The sequence below is a fragment of the Cebus imitator genome, unplaced genomic scaffold (assembly GCF_001604975.1).
Source record: "Cebus imitator isolate Cc_AM_T3 unplaced genomic scaffold, Cebus_imitator-1.0 Scaffold138, whole genome shotgun sequence".
NCBI lineage: Eukaryota > Metazoa > Chordata > Mammalia > Primates > Cebidae > Cebus > Cebus imitator.
The window spans coordinates 3,845,369-3,860,513 of NW_016107453.1; the positions used below are offsets into that span (position 1 = coordinate 3,845,369).

The 15,145-nt window shown below is 38.6% G+C and overlaps 1 protein-coding gene across 1 annotated transcript; it reads right to left on the reverse strand.

Moving 5' to 3' along the window:
- Positions 1-14,184: 14,184 nt before the first annotated feature.
- LOC108313490 (calcium-binding and coiled-coil domain-containing protein 2-like) lies at positions 14,185-14,982 on the reverse strand. The gene is made up of 2 exons (XM_037743232.1): positions 14,964-14,982; positions 14,185-14,874 (listed from the first exon to the last, which is right to left on the reverse strand). Exons 1-2 carry the CDS (start codon positions 14,980-14,982, stop codon positions 14,243-14,245), a joined length of 651 nt encoding a protein of 216 aa, XP_037599160.1. The 3' UTR covers positions 14,185-14,242.
- Between the last annotated feature and the right edge of the window lie 163 nt (positions 14,983-15,145).

A 15,145-nucleotide genomic window follows, 5' to 3' on the forward strand; every position in this document is an offset into this window, starting at 1 on the left:
ATTTCTCATACATTTATTTACTCATTTGAGTTTGCTGCAAAGTACACTGCAAAAGATTTTTTAAAAGGTACAAAAGACTGCATGTGTCCCATTCTGGACACTGGGCCACACTTTCCCTCTGTGTTTCTCTGTCTCTTGCTGACCCGTGAAAGGGATTATCCCACAAGAGGACAACTGTGATGTTTCTGAGGGTTCTTGAAGGGCAGATGTGGCTCCACGAGGGACAATTCATATTTTACTTAAGCAGTTTAGAACGACTCTGGCTAGTAACTGCTTTCCATTCCTCAAAGATGGGAGGTTTGTTGTTGGAGGGATAAATTGCACAGGGAGACATTTCAGAGGCTGAGGACTTTCCTCAACTCCTATTTTCCCTTTCTACATAATATAAAGCTTCCCATATAAATTAGGAATCTAATCAGAATGGTATGCTCCACTCAACTGGGACGGGCTTAATTGGGAAATTCACTTAATCAGAACATCTCCCAGGGAACTGATTTCAGCCCGATGATACATAACGGCTATGATTACAGTTTTAAAGGGAATGGTAATTCTCCTTAATTGAGACACTTTTAAGTAATCTAATGCTGCTTGGGACTAGGTGTGTGTGAATGTGTATGCCCTGACCTCTCCAATTTGTTTTGTTTTCTTCTACAATATGGAGTGCAGGATCAATTCACACAACTTCGTAACTGTTCAACGGTGCCCCGGTACCTATTTTAATTCACAAGACAAGAGTCTTAGGCTCCTTGGCAAAGAACTGCCATGCTCCTTGCCAGCAATTTGGAACTGGTATGTCAGCCCATTTCAAGGTGTGATTGTGGGCTGATTAGCATTTTCTTTGTAACAGTTTCAGGGGAATTTCTTCAGGCAGCAGAAGTGATCTCCTTCTCGCCCTTTGATTCTTGCTCCACCTTGACTCCTGAGTGGCCTTCCTACTGTGACCTTATACAAAATCCTTTACATTGACCTAAATTCTGTGAGGCTGAGCAGCATTTGAGAAGAATCAGTTTTGGGGCAATGGTAAATGCATCAAATTTTTTTTTTGAGACCTCCGCCTGCCTTGGAGATGAAAAATTAGTGATGGTTGTTGTTGTCAACATTCTTTGTGCATTTCTTTAGCCTTTTTCATCCTTTTGGGATCTGGGTATACAATTGATCATAGTCTCACTTCATATTATACTATCACTATTGGTCTATGCATGCCACTTTCTATATCTAGTCCATCATTCAATTGCACATTTGATTTCCTTTTATCCTAAACTCACCATCATTCTCCTCTTCTTTATCCCTCTATAGGCCAACATTATACCATGTTTAATGTGTAACCTTTTCTTGTGTGCCTTCCTGAAAAATGTGTATTGTTTTATAAGAAGATAATTTGCCAAACAAGATAGTTATTTTTTCTTGTATAATTTCCAATTGGTCTGATGATTCCATCATGTCGTTAGGAACTTATGATCAGGATATACACTACCATCTCTACTCTTGGTTTTCATTCTCAACGTCCAAGAGAGCAGCTCAAACCCCAGTCTTCACATTTGCATTCCAAAGCACATGAAGGAGAAACAGGAAAGAACAGGGTGGTATGTATATATTTTAAAATTAATACATACACTTTTTTCCACTCAGTACTTTAAGATCCACACATGATTTGTATATAGATATAAAATAAAATCTACATGTTTTATATAAAATGTATTACCTGTAATTCTTCATAATATTTTATGGTGTTTATCCACCATATTGTATCTCTTATATTAGTTAAGGCAAGTCTAAATACGTAATTGCTAAACCTTTTGAATTTTAGGGGCTTACCAAGCCATCTAATCAGTTAATAAAGTTGAAACAAAATTTGTAGTTCAGAACATGGGGTTCCCCTCCACCCTGTAATTTAGGGACCCAGGCTCCTTCCATCTGTGGTACTGCAGTTTCATCACATGCATCCCAAGGCTGCCCCAGGGCTATCTCCATTCAAGCCAGCGGGCAGGAGGAAAGAGCAGGGACATTTGCACTGGAGAGGGTTTTTTTTTTTTTTTTTGGCAAAGCCTGTACATGGTCTACTGCATTCCAGCCAAACATTCTTTTTTTTTTTGGAATGTGGTCATGGATTTACACCTAATCTCAAGGAGAAGCTGAGAAATATGCTTTTGGTGTATATCCTGGAGGAAAACGAAAAAGGCTTGGTGAAAAGCCAGCAGTTTCTTCCATAGGTATGTCCTGCGTCAAAAATTGACAGCCATATTGCCTCTAGCTCACTCCATCAAAAATAATGCTTCAGGGAACATCCCCTTTTTTATACTCTGTGGATCTGTGTGACAATGTCTTTAGTTTCTAAACCCAGGGGTGGAATTGCTGTGCCACAGGACAAGCACAGACTAAACAATCCTAGTTGTACTGTGGATTGGCAAAACTGTCTGTATGAAGATGCCTATATCCTCACATTTTTGTCTATACTTCATGCTTCAGTTTTCTGTTTTTGGAAGACTAAGGTGTGTAAATAAATAGATCATTGCTATTGTAATATACATTTTTTCCAATGGCTACTGATTTTGAACATCTGTTTATATTCTCTTATAAACTCTTGGGCTTTCACTTCTATAAATTGCCTAGCAATATTCTTTGCTCACTTTTTCGTTGTAGTTCTTGTCCCTTCCTTGATTTGAAGAATACTGGTAAAATCGAATTGATCTATTTATGCTCATTCTAAATGCTTATCAAAACCACTTCCAGCCCCATAGGTCACACCTTTGACATTGAGAGTCTACTTCTTTTGCTTATTTGTTTGTTTATAGACAGAATCTCATTATATTACCCAGGCTGGCCTCTTGGGTTCAGATGAGAGTCTGTTCTTGGAGTATTGTTGAGCAGGGAGTCAATTTTATTTTCTCCATATAAAAAGTCATTTTTGACCACACCATCTATTTTTGTGTGTTTTAAAATATTTTTTAAAAATTAACAGATAAAGTAGTATTTATCATATACAAAATGATGTTTTAAAACACATGTACACTGTGGAATGGCTAAGCTTAGCTAATTAACATATACATTAAAACAGAAAGTTCTCATTTTTGTGGTTAGAACATTTATGAGTGCATCATCTATTGAGCAATCTGTCCTTTATTCATTCACTAACTTCTGGTTCTAGCCTTTTCAAACATTAACTTCCCACATATTTGTACATCTGTTTCTGAGCTCTGTTCTTTCCTATTGGTTAATTTGTCTGTCTCTCTTTTTTTTTTTTTTAAACAATACTATTCTGATTTATCTTTTTGTGGCTCTGAGGTATGTCACTATCAGGTACAGTAGGTTTCCTCTTTCTTCTTCTTTTGAAAGGTTGGTGCTATGGTTTGAATATAGTTGTTCTCACCAAAACTCACATTGAGGCTTGGTCCTCAGTGCAGCAGTGTTGGGAAGCGGGGCCTAGCATGGGGTGTTTGTGTAGTGGGGGTGAACCCTCATGAATAGATTATTGTCACCTCTCAGAAGTGAACGAGTTATTGTTCTTGCAGGAATGGTTTCTTTCCACAAGAACGGGTTGTTATAAAGCAAGGCTGCTCCTTGTATTGGGCCTTTTTGCCCATGCCTGCTCACCTTTCCACTTGATTCAGTACAAGGCCTTCACCAGAAGCTTCATCCAGATACTGGGTGCCAGTGCCATGCCTTTGGGCCTTCCAGCCACCAGAATCATGAGCCAAATAAACATCTTTTCTTTATAAATTACCCAGTCTCAGGTATTCTGTTATAGCAACACTAAAAGGACTAAGATGGCTGGTTTAGCTACATGTGGTCTTTGTACTTTTATGTAAAGATTGGAGCATGTTGATCCAGTTTGTTAAAAGAAATACCAGTATAATTTTGATTTGGTTGCTGTCATATTTGTAGACTAATTTGGAGACCATTGGATCTTTGTAATATAGCCATTTCACCCAGAAGCTTGGACTGTGTTTTCATCTAGTCAACTCACCTTCTATGTCCTTTATTAGCATTTTAAAATGGGATTGATTATGTTCTTGTGAGTTTTTGGTTAATTTAGTTTTAAGATCATTCATAGTTTTTATTGTTATTATGAATAAGGTCCTGTTTATATTACATATTATAAGTAGTTATTGCTGGTGTAGAACAATGCTATTGATTTTTGTAGTTTGGTTGGCTGCATATTTGGAAGCCATGATAAACTATTATTAGTTTTAATAGTCTGTTGAGACTGTTGTTTTGTCTGGGTAGATTATCACAACACATGCAAATCATAACATTTAATCTCTCTTCATAATCCTTATACATGCTCTCTTTTTTCTTATAATTTCTTCTCTCTAGTACTGGACTAAATATTAGCTTTATTGATGAATATCCTTGTTTTGTTCTCCTTCCTACAGAAAATACAACTAAAATTTTCATATACATCATGTTTGGTGTCTTTAGATTTTAGTATTTAATCTTTACTATGTTAAGGGAATTTCTTCTGATTTTTGTCATATCAGAGACTTTCAAATATTATAATAGAAACAGGACTTTATTCAGTGCTTTTATTTTGCTTGAGATAGCAATATATCTTTTTTTCTTAAGTCTGCGTGTGTGGTGTTTCACTGGCCTACTTTACATGTGAAAACTTCTTGCATTCCTGGGATAAACCCCAGTTGTTTATAATATATTATGACCTTCAAAGATAATGCAAGTGTTCTTGCCACTGAATGCAGGGCCACTGAAAATTAGGCCTACAAAAAGAGGCCCATGACTAATTTAAATTTTTGGTTTTATCCTCCATCTCTCCCATAAAAAGTTTCTAGGTACTTAGGTAAACTGCTTTTGCAAGATTTTGAAACATTGAGACTCAGTTTTTTATAAAAGTTATTGTTTCATTTTTAAATAATGAAAATTTTGAAACATTCAGAGAAGTAAGAAGAGGGAAAAAAACCACCCAAATTACTGTTATGAAAAGAAAGGCTTACTAACATTTTAGTTCCGGTAGCTACAACAATGAGAAGCTTTTCCAGAAAAACTGTATTCGGATTCCAGGTGGGCTGAATAGGAAAAAAAGCCAGAGACAAATACCAGCTACAATAATGGACTCTCTACTGTCAGCATTTTCAGGGACTATTTGCTGAAGTCCCACAAAAGTCATGGATATTACTCTTATGTCTATTGCTCAATATATGCAAAGAGTAGTTTTTCCAGTTATGGTGCCAATGGCTGAAGAAAGTTTGGGCTCAGTTTCAAGTCATATATCTCTCAAATACTTTAATAGAATATAAAAAAGATATGGATCAGCCATAAGACCTGGTGTGAGCTTGGACTCTGGAATGACATTGAAACCCAGCCCAGAATATTTTGAAATATCTGCTAAAGAGGCAGAACATTATAAAGTCCTTTCTGTTTTTTGGCCAAGTGATTCGACAAGTCCTATTAAAACAGGCTGGTCATTTTTTATTCATTGGTGTTTTCTCAAGAATGGTAATAATCATCTGGGTCTGAATGTGGCTTACATTGTCTTCTTGTGAATAATTTTGCATGTGGTCTTAGTTTTAATTTGATATCGTAGAGCTTGTGCTAGTGATTCTTTATAATCCCTGCAGATTTATTTTGTGTATTTTCTTGCCCTGCTTCTTGCATGTTGGAAGAAACCTGACCTCTCAGACTGTTCCATTCACTCACATTTCTCTGGCCCTGCGGCTTCTAGCTTGGTTTGTCCAATGGGAAGCCCAATTGCATAATATTACATACCACTCCCCCTTCCCATCTTAAAGTGGTGTCAACAGAAGCCGTGTTCCTCTAGTGATAGGCACAACTCCTATTTGGTCTCTTTTACAGAAACATCATTCATTTCAGCTACCCTTTCTGGCTTATGGATGTTAATGCCAGCCCTTACTGGTTTTCCTGCATCTTGCCTTTACTTCTGTCAATAGTTATTTTAATAAATCCTCTTTATTAATTCCTTCGTGTGTCATCTGTTTTATGGCAGAACCCTAGATGAGAAATTTGCTGAAAGGACCAGATGTGCTCCACATATTGGTATATTTGGAGGCTTTGGGGATACTATAAGCTTAGGACAAGACCTTCCTGCTCTTTGGAACCAGATTACAGCTTATTTGGCTTTGATGTCCTCCAAAAAGTGGTGTTGCAATTTAAAGATGACACTGAACATGAGATTTCTTTATGAGAGCTTGGAGAAACATCATTTTATATGATTCTGTAGCATGCATGTCCTTTGGCCACTGAATACTGTATTTTAACTGTGAGTAACACAAGGGAACCTCATGGATGCCCTTTGTTCCTCTATGATTTTATTTTGAAACAAGATAGAGATTTTCTGGAGGTGTTTCTTTCTCTTGTATTAACTTTTAACTTAAAATAATAATAATAATAATTAAAAAGTAATATTTTGTCAGGCATGACATATGTACCTTTAATAGTCTCACTGATGATGTGAGAAAACTGAGGTCCAGAGAGAAGTAAAGAAATTTATTCAAGCTCACATGTGTAGTAAGCTGCTGAGCTTACTACACATGTGAGCTTGAATAAATTTCTTTATTTAATAAATATTCCAGCTCTACCTAACTTCAAATTCTGAACCTTGAACATAATTCCTTCTGCTTCTACTTCTAGAATTCCCTCTGTTTATTTCATTTTACTCCTCTTTTCTCTCCCAGAAGCAAATTATAACATCAGGGACTCCATATGTATTAAAGTAGATTTCAGAAGACATATTGAATTTTACTTTGATGATATTGTATCTTTAAATAGTACTTAATACTGATGGATCCACATAAATCCTAATAGAAAAAGAAGAATTTGAGTTCTCTGTTTGTACCACCATATCAATTTTCCAATTTGTTCTAGGAGGTTGACATTTAGGGTTAGAATCACTGGACTCCCTTGACTAGTGAATGAAATATGTGTTCTGGTTAGGTTGTGCCAATACGGGGCATGACCAGAAGTCAGAGCCTTGGAGAAGAGTGATATGTTAGTTCATTTTCACACTGCTATAAAGAACTACCTAAGACTGGATAATTTATAAACAAAAGAGGTTTAATTGACTCATGGTACTGCAGCTTGTACAGGAAGCATGACTGAAAAGACCTCAGGAAGCATACAATCATGGCAGAAGGGCAAAGGGGAAGCAAGCACCTTTTTTCACATGGCAAAGCAGGAGAAAGAGTGTGAAGGGGTAAATGCTACATACGTTTAAGAAACCAGATCTCATGAGAACTCACTATTATGAGAAGAGCAAAGGAGAAATCCACCCCCATGATCCAGTCACCTCCCACCAGGTCCCTCCCTCAACACGGAGGATTACAAATCACCATGAGATTTGGATGGGGACACAGAGCCAAACCCATATCATTTTGCCACTGCCACCACCCCAATCTCATGTCTTTCTCACATTTCAAAATCAATCATGCCTTTTCAACAGTCTCCCAAAGTCTTAACTCATTCCAGCATTAACTCCAAAGTCGAAGTCCAAAATCTCATCTGAGACAAGGCAATGAACCTGTGTTCATCCTTCTGCCTATGAACCTGTAAAATAAAAGCAAATTAGTTAATTTCAAGGTAAAATGGGGGTCAGATATTGGGTAAATGCTTCCATTCCAAAAGGGAGAAATTGGCCAAAACAAAACAGGCCCCATGCAAGTCTGAAATCCAGTAGAGCAGTCATTAAAGCTCCAAAATAATCTCCTTTGACTCCATGTCTGACCTCCAAGTCACACTTGTGAAAGGGGTGGGATCCCAAGACCTTGGGAGGCTCCACCCCTGTGGTTCTGCAGGGTAAAACCCCCATGGCTGCTTTCACAGACTGGTGTTGAGTGTCTGTGGCTTTTCCAGGCACCAATGCAAGTCGTTGATGAATCTACCATTCTGGAGTCTGGAGAACAGTGGCCCTCTTGTCACAGCTCCACTAGGCAGTGCCCCAGTGGAGACTGTGTGAAGGGTCCAAACCCACATTTTCCCTGCACACTACCCTAGTATAGGTTCTCTATGAAGGCTCCACCCTTATAGCAGACTTCTGCCTTGACATCCAAGCATTTCCATACATCCTCTGAAATCTAGGCAGAGGCTCTCAAACTTCAGCTCTTGCCTTCTGTGCACTTGCAGGCCCAACCCCATGTGGAATTCATCAAGGCTTGCACCCTCTGAATTACATAGCCTGAGATGTACCTTGGCACCTTTTAGCCATAGCTGGAACTGGAGTAGCTGAGTTGCAGGACACCATGTCTTGAGGCTGCACAGAGCAGGGGGGCCTTAGGCCTGGCCCACAAAATTATTTTTCCCTCCTGGGCCTCCAGCCCTGTGATGGGAGGGACTGCTGCAAATGTCTCTGAAATGTCCTGGAGATATTTCTCCTGTTTTCTTGGCTATTAACATTCGGCTCCTTTTTAATTATGCAAATTTCTGTAGCCAGCTTGAATTCTTTCCTAGAAAATAAGTTTTTCTTGTCTACCGCATAGCTAGGCTGCTAATATTCCAAATTTTTATGCTCTTCTTCCCTTTTAAATATAAGTTTTCTCTGTTTATGCAGATGAGCATAGGCTTTTAGAGGCAGCCAGGCCACATCTTGAATACTGCTACTTAGAAATTTTTTCTGCCAGTTACCCTAAATCATCTCTCTCAAGCTCAAAATTTAACAGATCCCTATAACAGGGGCACAATGTCACATCTCTTTCTTAAAGCAAAGCAAGATTGACCTTTACTCCAATTCCCAATAAGTTCCTCTTCTTCTTCTGAGACCCCCTCAGCCTGCACTTCATTGTCCATATCACTATCAGCATCTTGATCAAAACCATTCAACAAGCCTCTAGGAAGTTCCAAACTTTCCCTCATTTTCCTGTCTTCTTCTGATCCCTGCAAACTGTTCCAATCTCTGCCCATTACCTAGTTCTAAAGTTGGTTCTATATATTCACATATCTTTTAGCAATGCCCCACTTCTCTGGTACCAATTTTCTGTATTAGTTTATTCTCACATTACTGCAAGGAACCACCCAAGACTGGGTAATCCATGAAGAAAAGCGGTCCCATTTACTCACAGTTCCAGAAGTGGTACAGAGCACATGGTTGGGGAAGCTTCAGAAAACTTACAATCATGGTGGAAGGGTGAAGAGGAAGCAAGCACCTTCTTCACATGAGGGAGTAGGAGGGAGAGAGTGAAAGAGTAAGTGCTACACATTTTTTTTGTTTGTTTGTTTTTGTTTTTTGAGACAGAGTCTCACTCTGTTGCCCAGGCTAGAGTGGAGTGGCAGAATCTTGGCTCACTACAGCTTCTACCTCCCAGGTTCAAGTGATTCTCGTGTCTCAGCCCCCTGAGTAGCTGACACTATAGGCACACACCACCACGCCTGGCTAATTTTTGTATTTTTAGTAGAGACAGGATTTTGCCATGTTGGCCAGGCTGGTCTCAAACTCCTGACATTAGGTGATTTGCCCACCTTGGCCTCCCAAAATGCTGGGGTTACAGGTGTGAGCCACCACACCCAGACTTATACACTTTTAAACAAACAGATTTTGTGAAAATTAACTCACTATCACAAGAACAGCAAAAGGGAACTCTGCCCCAATGATCCAGTAACCTCCCCCAGGATTCTCCCCCAATACTGATGATTACAATTCAACATGAGATTTGGGTGAGGACACAGAGCCAAACTGTATCAAGTGAAATTCATGGTTTTATGAGCTTCATCTCATCAAGACCTCATGTTTCCAATGGATGCATTTCTCTGTTTCAGACCGTAACTCCTGTTGGGTGGCCCTCTTTTAAGGGAGCCTGAAGATTCTGGTATTTGCCCCTTCCCCTTGCTCCTTCAAGCTTAGGGCTAGTGACAGATTCCCATTGTTGCTACCCTTGGGCCTACCCTCCACTCAGGGAACAGGTCTTCATAACACTGTCTCCATTGCCCTATTGACTGTGACACTGGGTTCTTGCCATGATGCTCTGGTGAGAAAATTGTACGATTTGCCTAAATGTAAAAAATATGTTAATGAAAGAAAATCCAGATTCTAGAATTACTTTTGGCTTTTGAAAGAAAGACTGGTCTAGCCAAGCTTAATGAAAGGATCTCACTGGGAGAAATAAAGGCAAAAATCTCCCCTGGAGACCAATAAACATTCTACAGTGCTCCAGCCAGCTTCTGAAGTATCTCCTGTCTCAGAAAACCACCAAAGTAAGCTGAGCTGATGAACTTGGACCTCTTTTAGACAGTCATCTATAATGTTGACACCAAATCGTACCCATAGAAAAACAGAGCTTTAATGCTATTTTGATCATAAATCAATTTCCCCTGTTCTCACTAAAACTCTTCAACATTCTAGTTATACTCTCAGTAAAAGAATCTATTTATTTTTGCTTAGCAAAATTACCACCTTTTCATGAGTCATAGCTGCATAAATCATTTTTAACCATAAAGGCAATGTGATTTGGATTGAAGATTTTTGGAGCACAGCTCAGGAGTGGAAAACCCATTGCCTTGAGTCCGTAATCTCATCCTCAGAATACATGTGATGTGGAAAATGCCACTGTGGTTTCTATCAGTCCTGTGATTAAGGGTAACAATGTGTCATTTGGAAGATCTGAAGGGAAGAATAATGCATTTGTAAAAATGGTAGTTTGAAAGAAGATATTCATGACGAGCTCTAGCTCTTTCTTCTGATTAAGCTGTTCATTCTGTGCGCATAACAAAACTGATCCCATGTGTCCTCATGCTGAAGAATCATGGGCATGGGGTCATCTCAGCTAGTTTGCTACAGAAGCATCTGATGGGGAAGTAAAATCCTCATCTTTCCTGCTTGAAGGTCTCCCATTCTCTCAGACAAATTTGCTCGGAGCTCCCTTAATGTGATTGGTGATAGTGGTTGGGACACATCCTTCCCTCCTCCATAGAGAAAAGGCACCACTCTCCAATAGGTGGATAATGTGGAAGGACTCTCATTCTTGGCCTTTGGTAAATCTCTGCTTTTATGGGTTGTGGAGTAGGAAAGGGCAGCAAGAACATGGCTGCAGTGATGTAGACCTGAAAAATGAATCTGGCTGTGTGTTTTGTGCATTGTTTAGAAAGCTACCTTACTCGAAGCTACCTTACAATAAAGCTGGATAGGTGCTTGGTGAATCTCACAGCTCATCTTTTTGTATTAAAGAGGCACAATATTTAAACCATCTCAGACAAATTAGAACCCCTGTAACTCTTTCATGGAGGCAGCATTAGCAACCTTTGATAACTGATGTTAGCATTTTTATCATTACTGTAAGGAGGATCCAACACAGTGCCTATCTATTTCCTTCAGGTTACAGCATAAGCCCCTCCTTTTTCCTTCTCAGTGGAGAAATGGATCCACCCATGTCTATATGCCAGTCTATCACTCTTATAAATGTGGAGCTATCTGCTCCTTAACTGATCCTAGGAGCCCACTCTTCTTCCCTTCTCTCCATTCCTCCTTCCTTTCTTCTTCTTCTTTTTTAGTATATTAGTCCTGAATGTTTGAGGAAATGCATTTTGTGGGTGCATAGGTACCTCTGCTAACATATTGTATGATCTTAGGGTATGGGTTAGGCTTCTATCTTTTATTTTGCAAATGACTTCTGAGATTTCCAAGGCAAATGCAGACAGTTCCACCTTAACAGAATCTCCTCAGACATGGATCCTTGCTTGGAAAATTTGATGTGTTTGTGAGCTTCTGAGAACTCGCAAGTTTGTTATTTATTTTGGGAGAAAATAAGATTTGAAAAATATAAAAAGGGAGATAGGGAGAGAAAATATAAATCCAAGTTCTCTTCAGGAGAATTTGGGAGGTAATTTAATGGCCTTGATTGGATTCACTTGCACAGGTTGGGTTCATCTTGCATTGTATTAGCCAGTCACTGGGAGTGGTGGTAGAAAGGCTGATTTAGATGTGAAACAAAATGCTTATACCAGTTGCCAACATGAACCAAATAACTTTAATATCAAACCATTTAAAGTCAGATCAAGATCATTGAAGAGACATGGGGAAAAAAACAAGGGAAGTTTCATACAGTCAGTGGCATTTGACATTGGGTCTTTAAGTGAAGTTTGGATCTGGAGAGATGGAGGTGGGAAGGGAGAGGAGGAAAGATAAAGGTTAAAATGGGAAAACATGAGCCAGGTACACATGGAGATATTAGATTGTTCTGGTTCACTAAAATTAACCTGTTGCATGGCTTCTAATATTCAGAAGAAGTTAGAAGGAAATCATCCAGGAAATCTGTATGATGAGATCATTAAACTTTTCAGTGAAAAATACCCTTGCAATTAATTTCATTTGCAACATGCATGCTTATGAATCACTATATTTGTTGGGATATTATGAAAAGGTCAAAACTAATTATATATTTGTTATGATTAGCTGAACATTCTAGCTGTCATTTGTTATTTTTGTTCCCTTGAGACAGTGTAGACATAGTTCTATTTCTACACTGGAGTTTTGAGTGTCATTTTTTTTAGAACTTTAATGAAAATGTTTCTTTTATCATTGTAATTTGGTTTATTATGCTTAATACCACCAAATTGCTTTTAAATCTTGGCATGGCTTTATTAAAAATGGCCTCATTTTAATTTGCTGCTCTAGGTACAGAATTCATCATGAAGACAAGAAAAACAGCTGCCCCTTCAGAGATGTTCTGGAGGTGGCTTAATGAGAAATCCACAAGTACTGAAGACATTATGAATGTATTCAAAATTCTCTCTAATGTTAGTTATCTAAAAATCTTTATCTTGTGCATATGTGCTTTCTTTTCCTGAAATTGCTAGATTTTCCTGGTCCCTGACTGAAGAATTTACCAGTATGTATTTCTTGTGGGCAGATGGAGATGCAAATCTGAGGAAAACTCAATGGCATCCACAATCATGATTTATAAAAATCAAGTTTCTCCACAAAGCTTCAGATTTGAAATGTGACCTGAATAATTGAATAATAATTAATAATTATAATTGAATAATTCTAATATTATCAAAGGCAGGGACTATATCTTGTTCAAAATCTGTGGTAGGTGTCTATGTGGCATGTGCTCAAGAGATTGTCTATTCTTTATTCAGTAAGTCTTTGTTTATTACCTACTGTATGCAAGAGGATGAGCAATTTATATAGAGTGATTGGAATTTAAAAGAAATATGCAGATTAACCCCTCTAGAAGATTATAATTAGCTGGAAGTTTACAATATAATGGTCTCCTATGAGACTGTTGGAAACACAGTGAAGTTTGAGACACTCACTGGAATTATCACAACATGACTTGCATATGTTTTCAGTATGACTTGAATGGTTTGCCTTAGGAATGAGAAGTAATAGTAACACAACTAGTCTGAAGACTAAATGGTGGACACTTTATTTTATTAAATATTAAAGTTAGAAATGACATTTTCCTACCTAAGTGCTTTGGAAATGCACAGGTATGCTTTTTTTTTTTTTTAAACAGAAGAGTAATTTATTTTTACTATGAAACTGATTAACAACAGTTGTCTCATTATTCTGACTTATCCGTATTCAAAACTCACCTGCTCAGAAAACTGCAAACCCATAGTTTCTAACAATCCCTATTTAACCATTAAGCAAAAATTTATAACAATAAAAGTTATGTACAAAGGAAAGATCAGAGAGTAGAAAATGTTAACCAGAGGTACCCAGAAAAGCTTTCTGTGACTGAAATAATTCCTTTCTGAGGTTCAGGAATAAGATGCTTCTTTTGGGGCTGAGAAATTTACATGAGAAACCTTTGATATCCAAATTGGACTTCTGAGCTCTTTGCTGTGCCATTTTTGGCTAGTCTAAAGCAATCAGTTGGAGAAAGCAGCACTGAGGAGGAGGAGGAGGAGAAAGGAATTCTCAACCTTGGACCAATCTCTGACTCCATGGTTAGGACTGAGAACAAATACACTCAAGGCCTGCCCCTGAATGGCAGTGGGACAACCTGGAAAACTAATGATTTAGTATCAAGTCAGGCCTGTTGTGATTATCTAGATTGGCTCCAACCCAGGGACCTTGTACTGAAGACCCCCGGAAGAATGATAGATGAGAGGATGACACAGCTAAAGTTATGTGACTTAAAGGTAGTAACCCACAGGATGGCACCAGAGCTCTTAACAGTGTCCTTCAGATAAGTGACATGACTCCACTGTTAGTGGCAGCAGGGCTGAGTAAATCTCTAGTAATTTCAGGTTAGGCAGGATCTTGACTCATATAACTCATGGTAGAAGCTATAGGTTCTACTGTATAATATCTCTGTATATATCCAAGAGGCTGGGATGATCATAGAGAGTGGCAGAACACGTGGTCTTCAAAGATCTGCTTCTCTCTTGCCGGGAAGGTCTTGCCACAAATTAGACAATTCAGACGAAGGGCGTTCATCTGCTGTTGCTCCAAGGTGTGATCACAAATATCATCTGCTTTGCAGATGGGGCATTTCTTGATGGAGTGTGAGCTTGGGGAAGAACTTTCTTGGATACCAGAATATGGGTTTCCATAGACAAGTCCTAGATTTTGTCCTGCGCCTCCTTCATCTGATGTAGGTACTTGATACAGCAAAGAATTAAAATCCAGACCCATGTAACTGAGCAATCTGCTGTTCTCCCTCTGCAAAAGATCATTTTCTCCTTCTAATCTCTCTTTTTCTCTCTGCAGAACATTACATATCATTTTGTTCTCACTCAGTCTTCTTGACAGGTCAAAGTTTTCATCCATTAATTCCTGTTGCTTCTTCATTGCAGTAGTTTCATTCTGCTTCATCTCCTGCGCTGTCTGCTCGAGCTTTTTCTGGTCCTTCCTCTGTTCAGTTAAACTGAGAAAGAGGTGGTCATTTTCTTTTTTCAGATGCTCTAACTGCTCTGTCTTATCTTGATCTCCCTGAACAAGCTTCTCCATTTCTTTCTGTTCACTATCTCCTGAACAAAAATGTAAACTGACGCTGGAAAGCAAATGGTATCGAATACCTTTCTTGCCCACAAGGGTTGTTACAAAGAATGTGTCTCACTAGGAACTAGGACACTCATCGGCCCAAGACCAACTGCTGAATAAAAGGAATAAGGAGAATCGTATTTGTAACGAGTTACAGGGTCGTTTCTTTCCTGGATTTTAAACTTTTTGTTAAATTGTGAAATTATGGAGGAGGTTTTATAGAAAAAAAATGAAATAAAGTCAGAGGGGAAAGCAAAA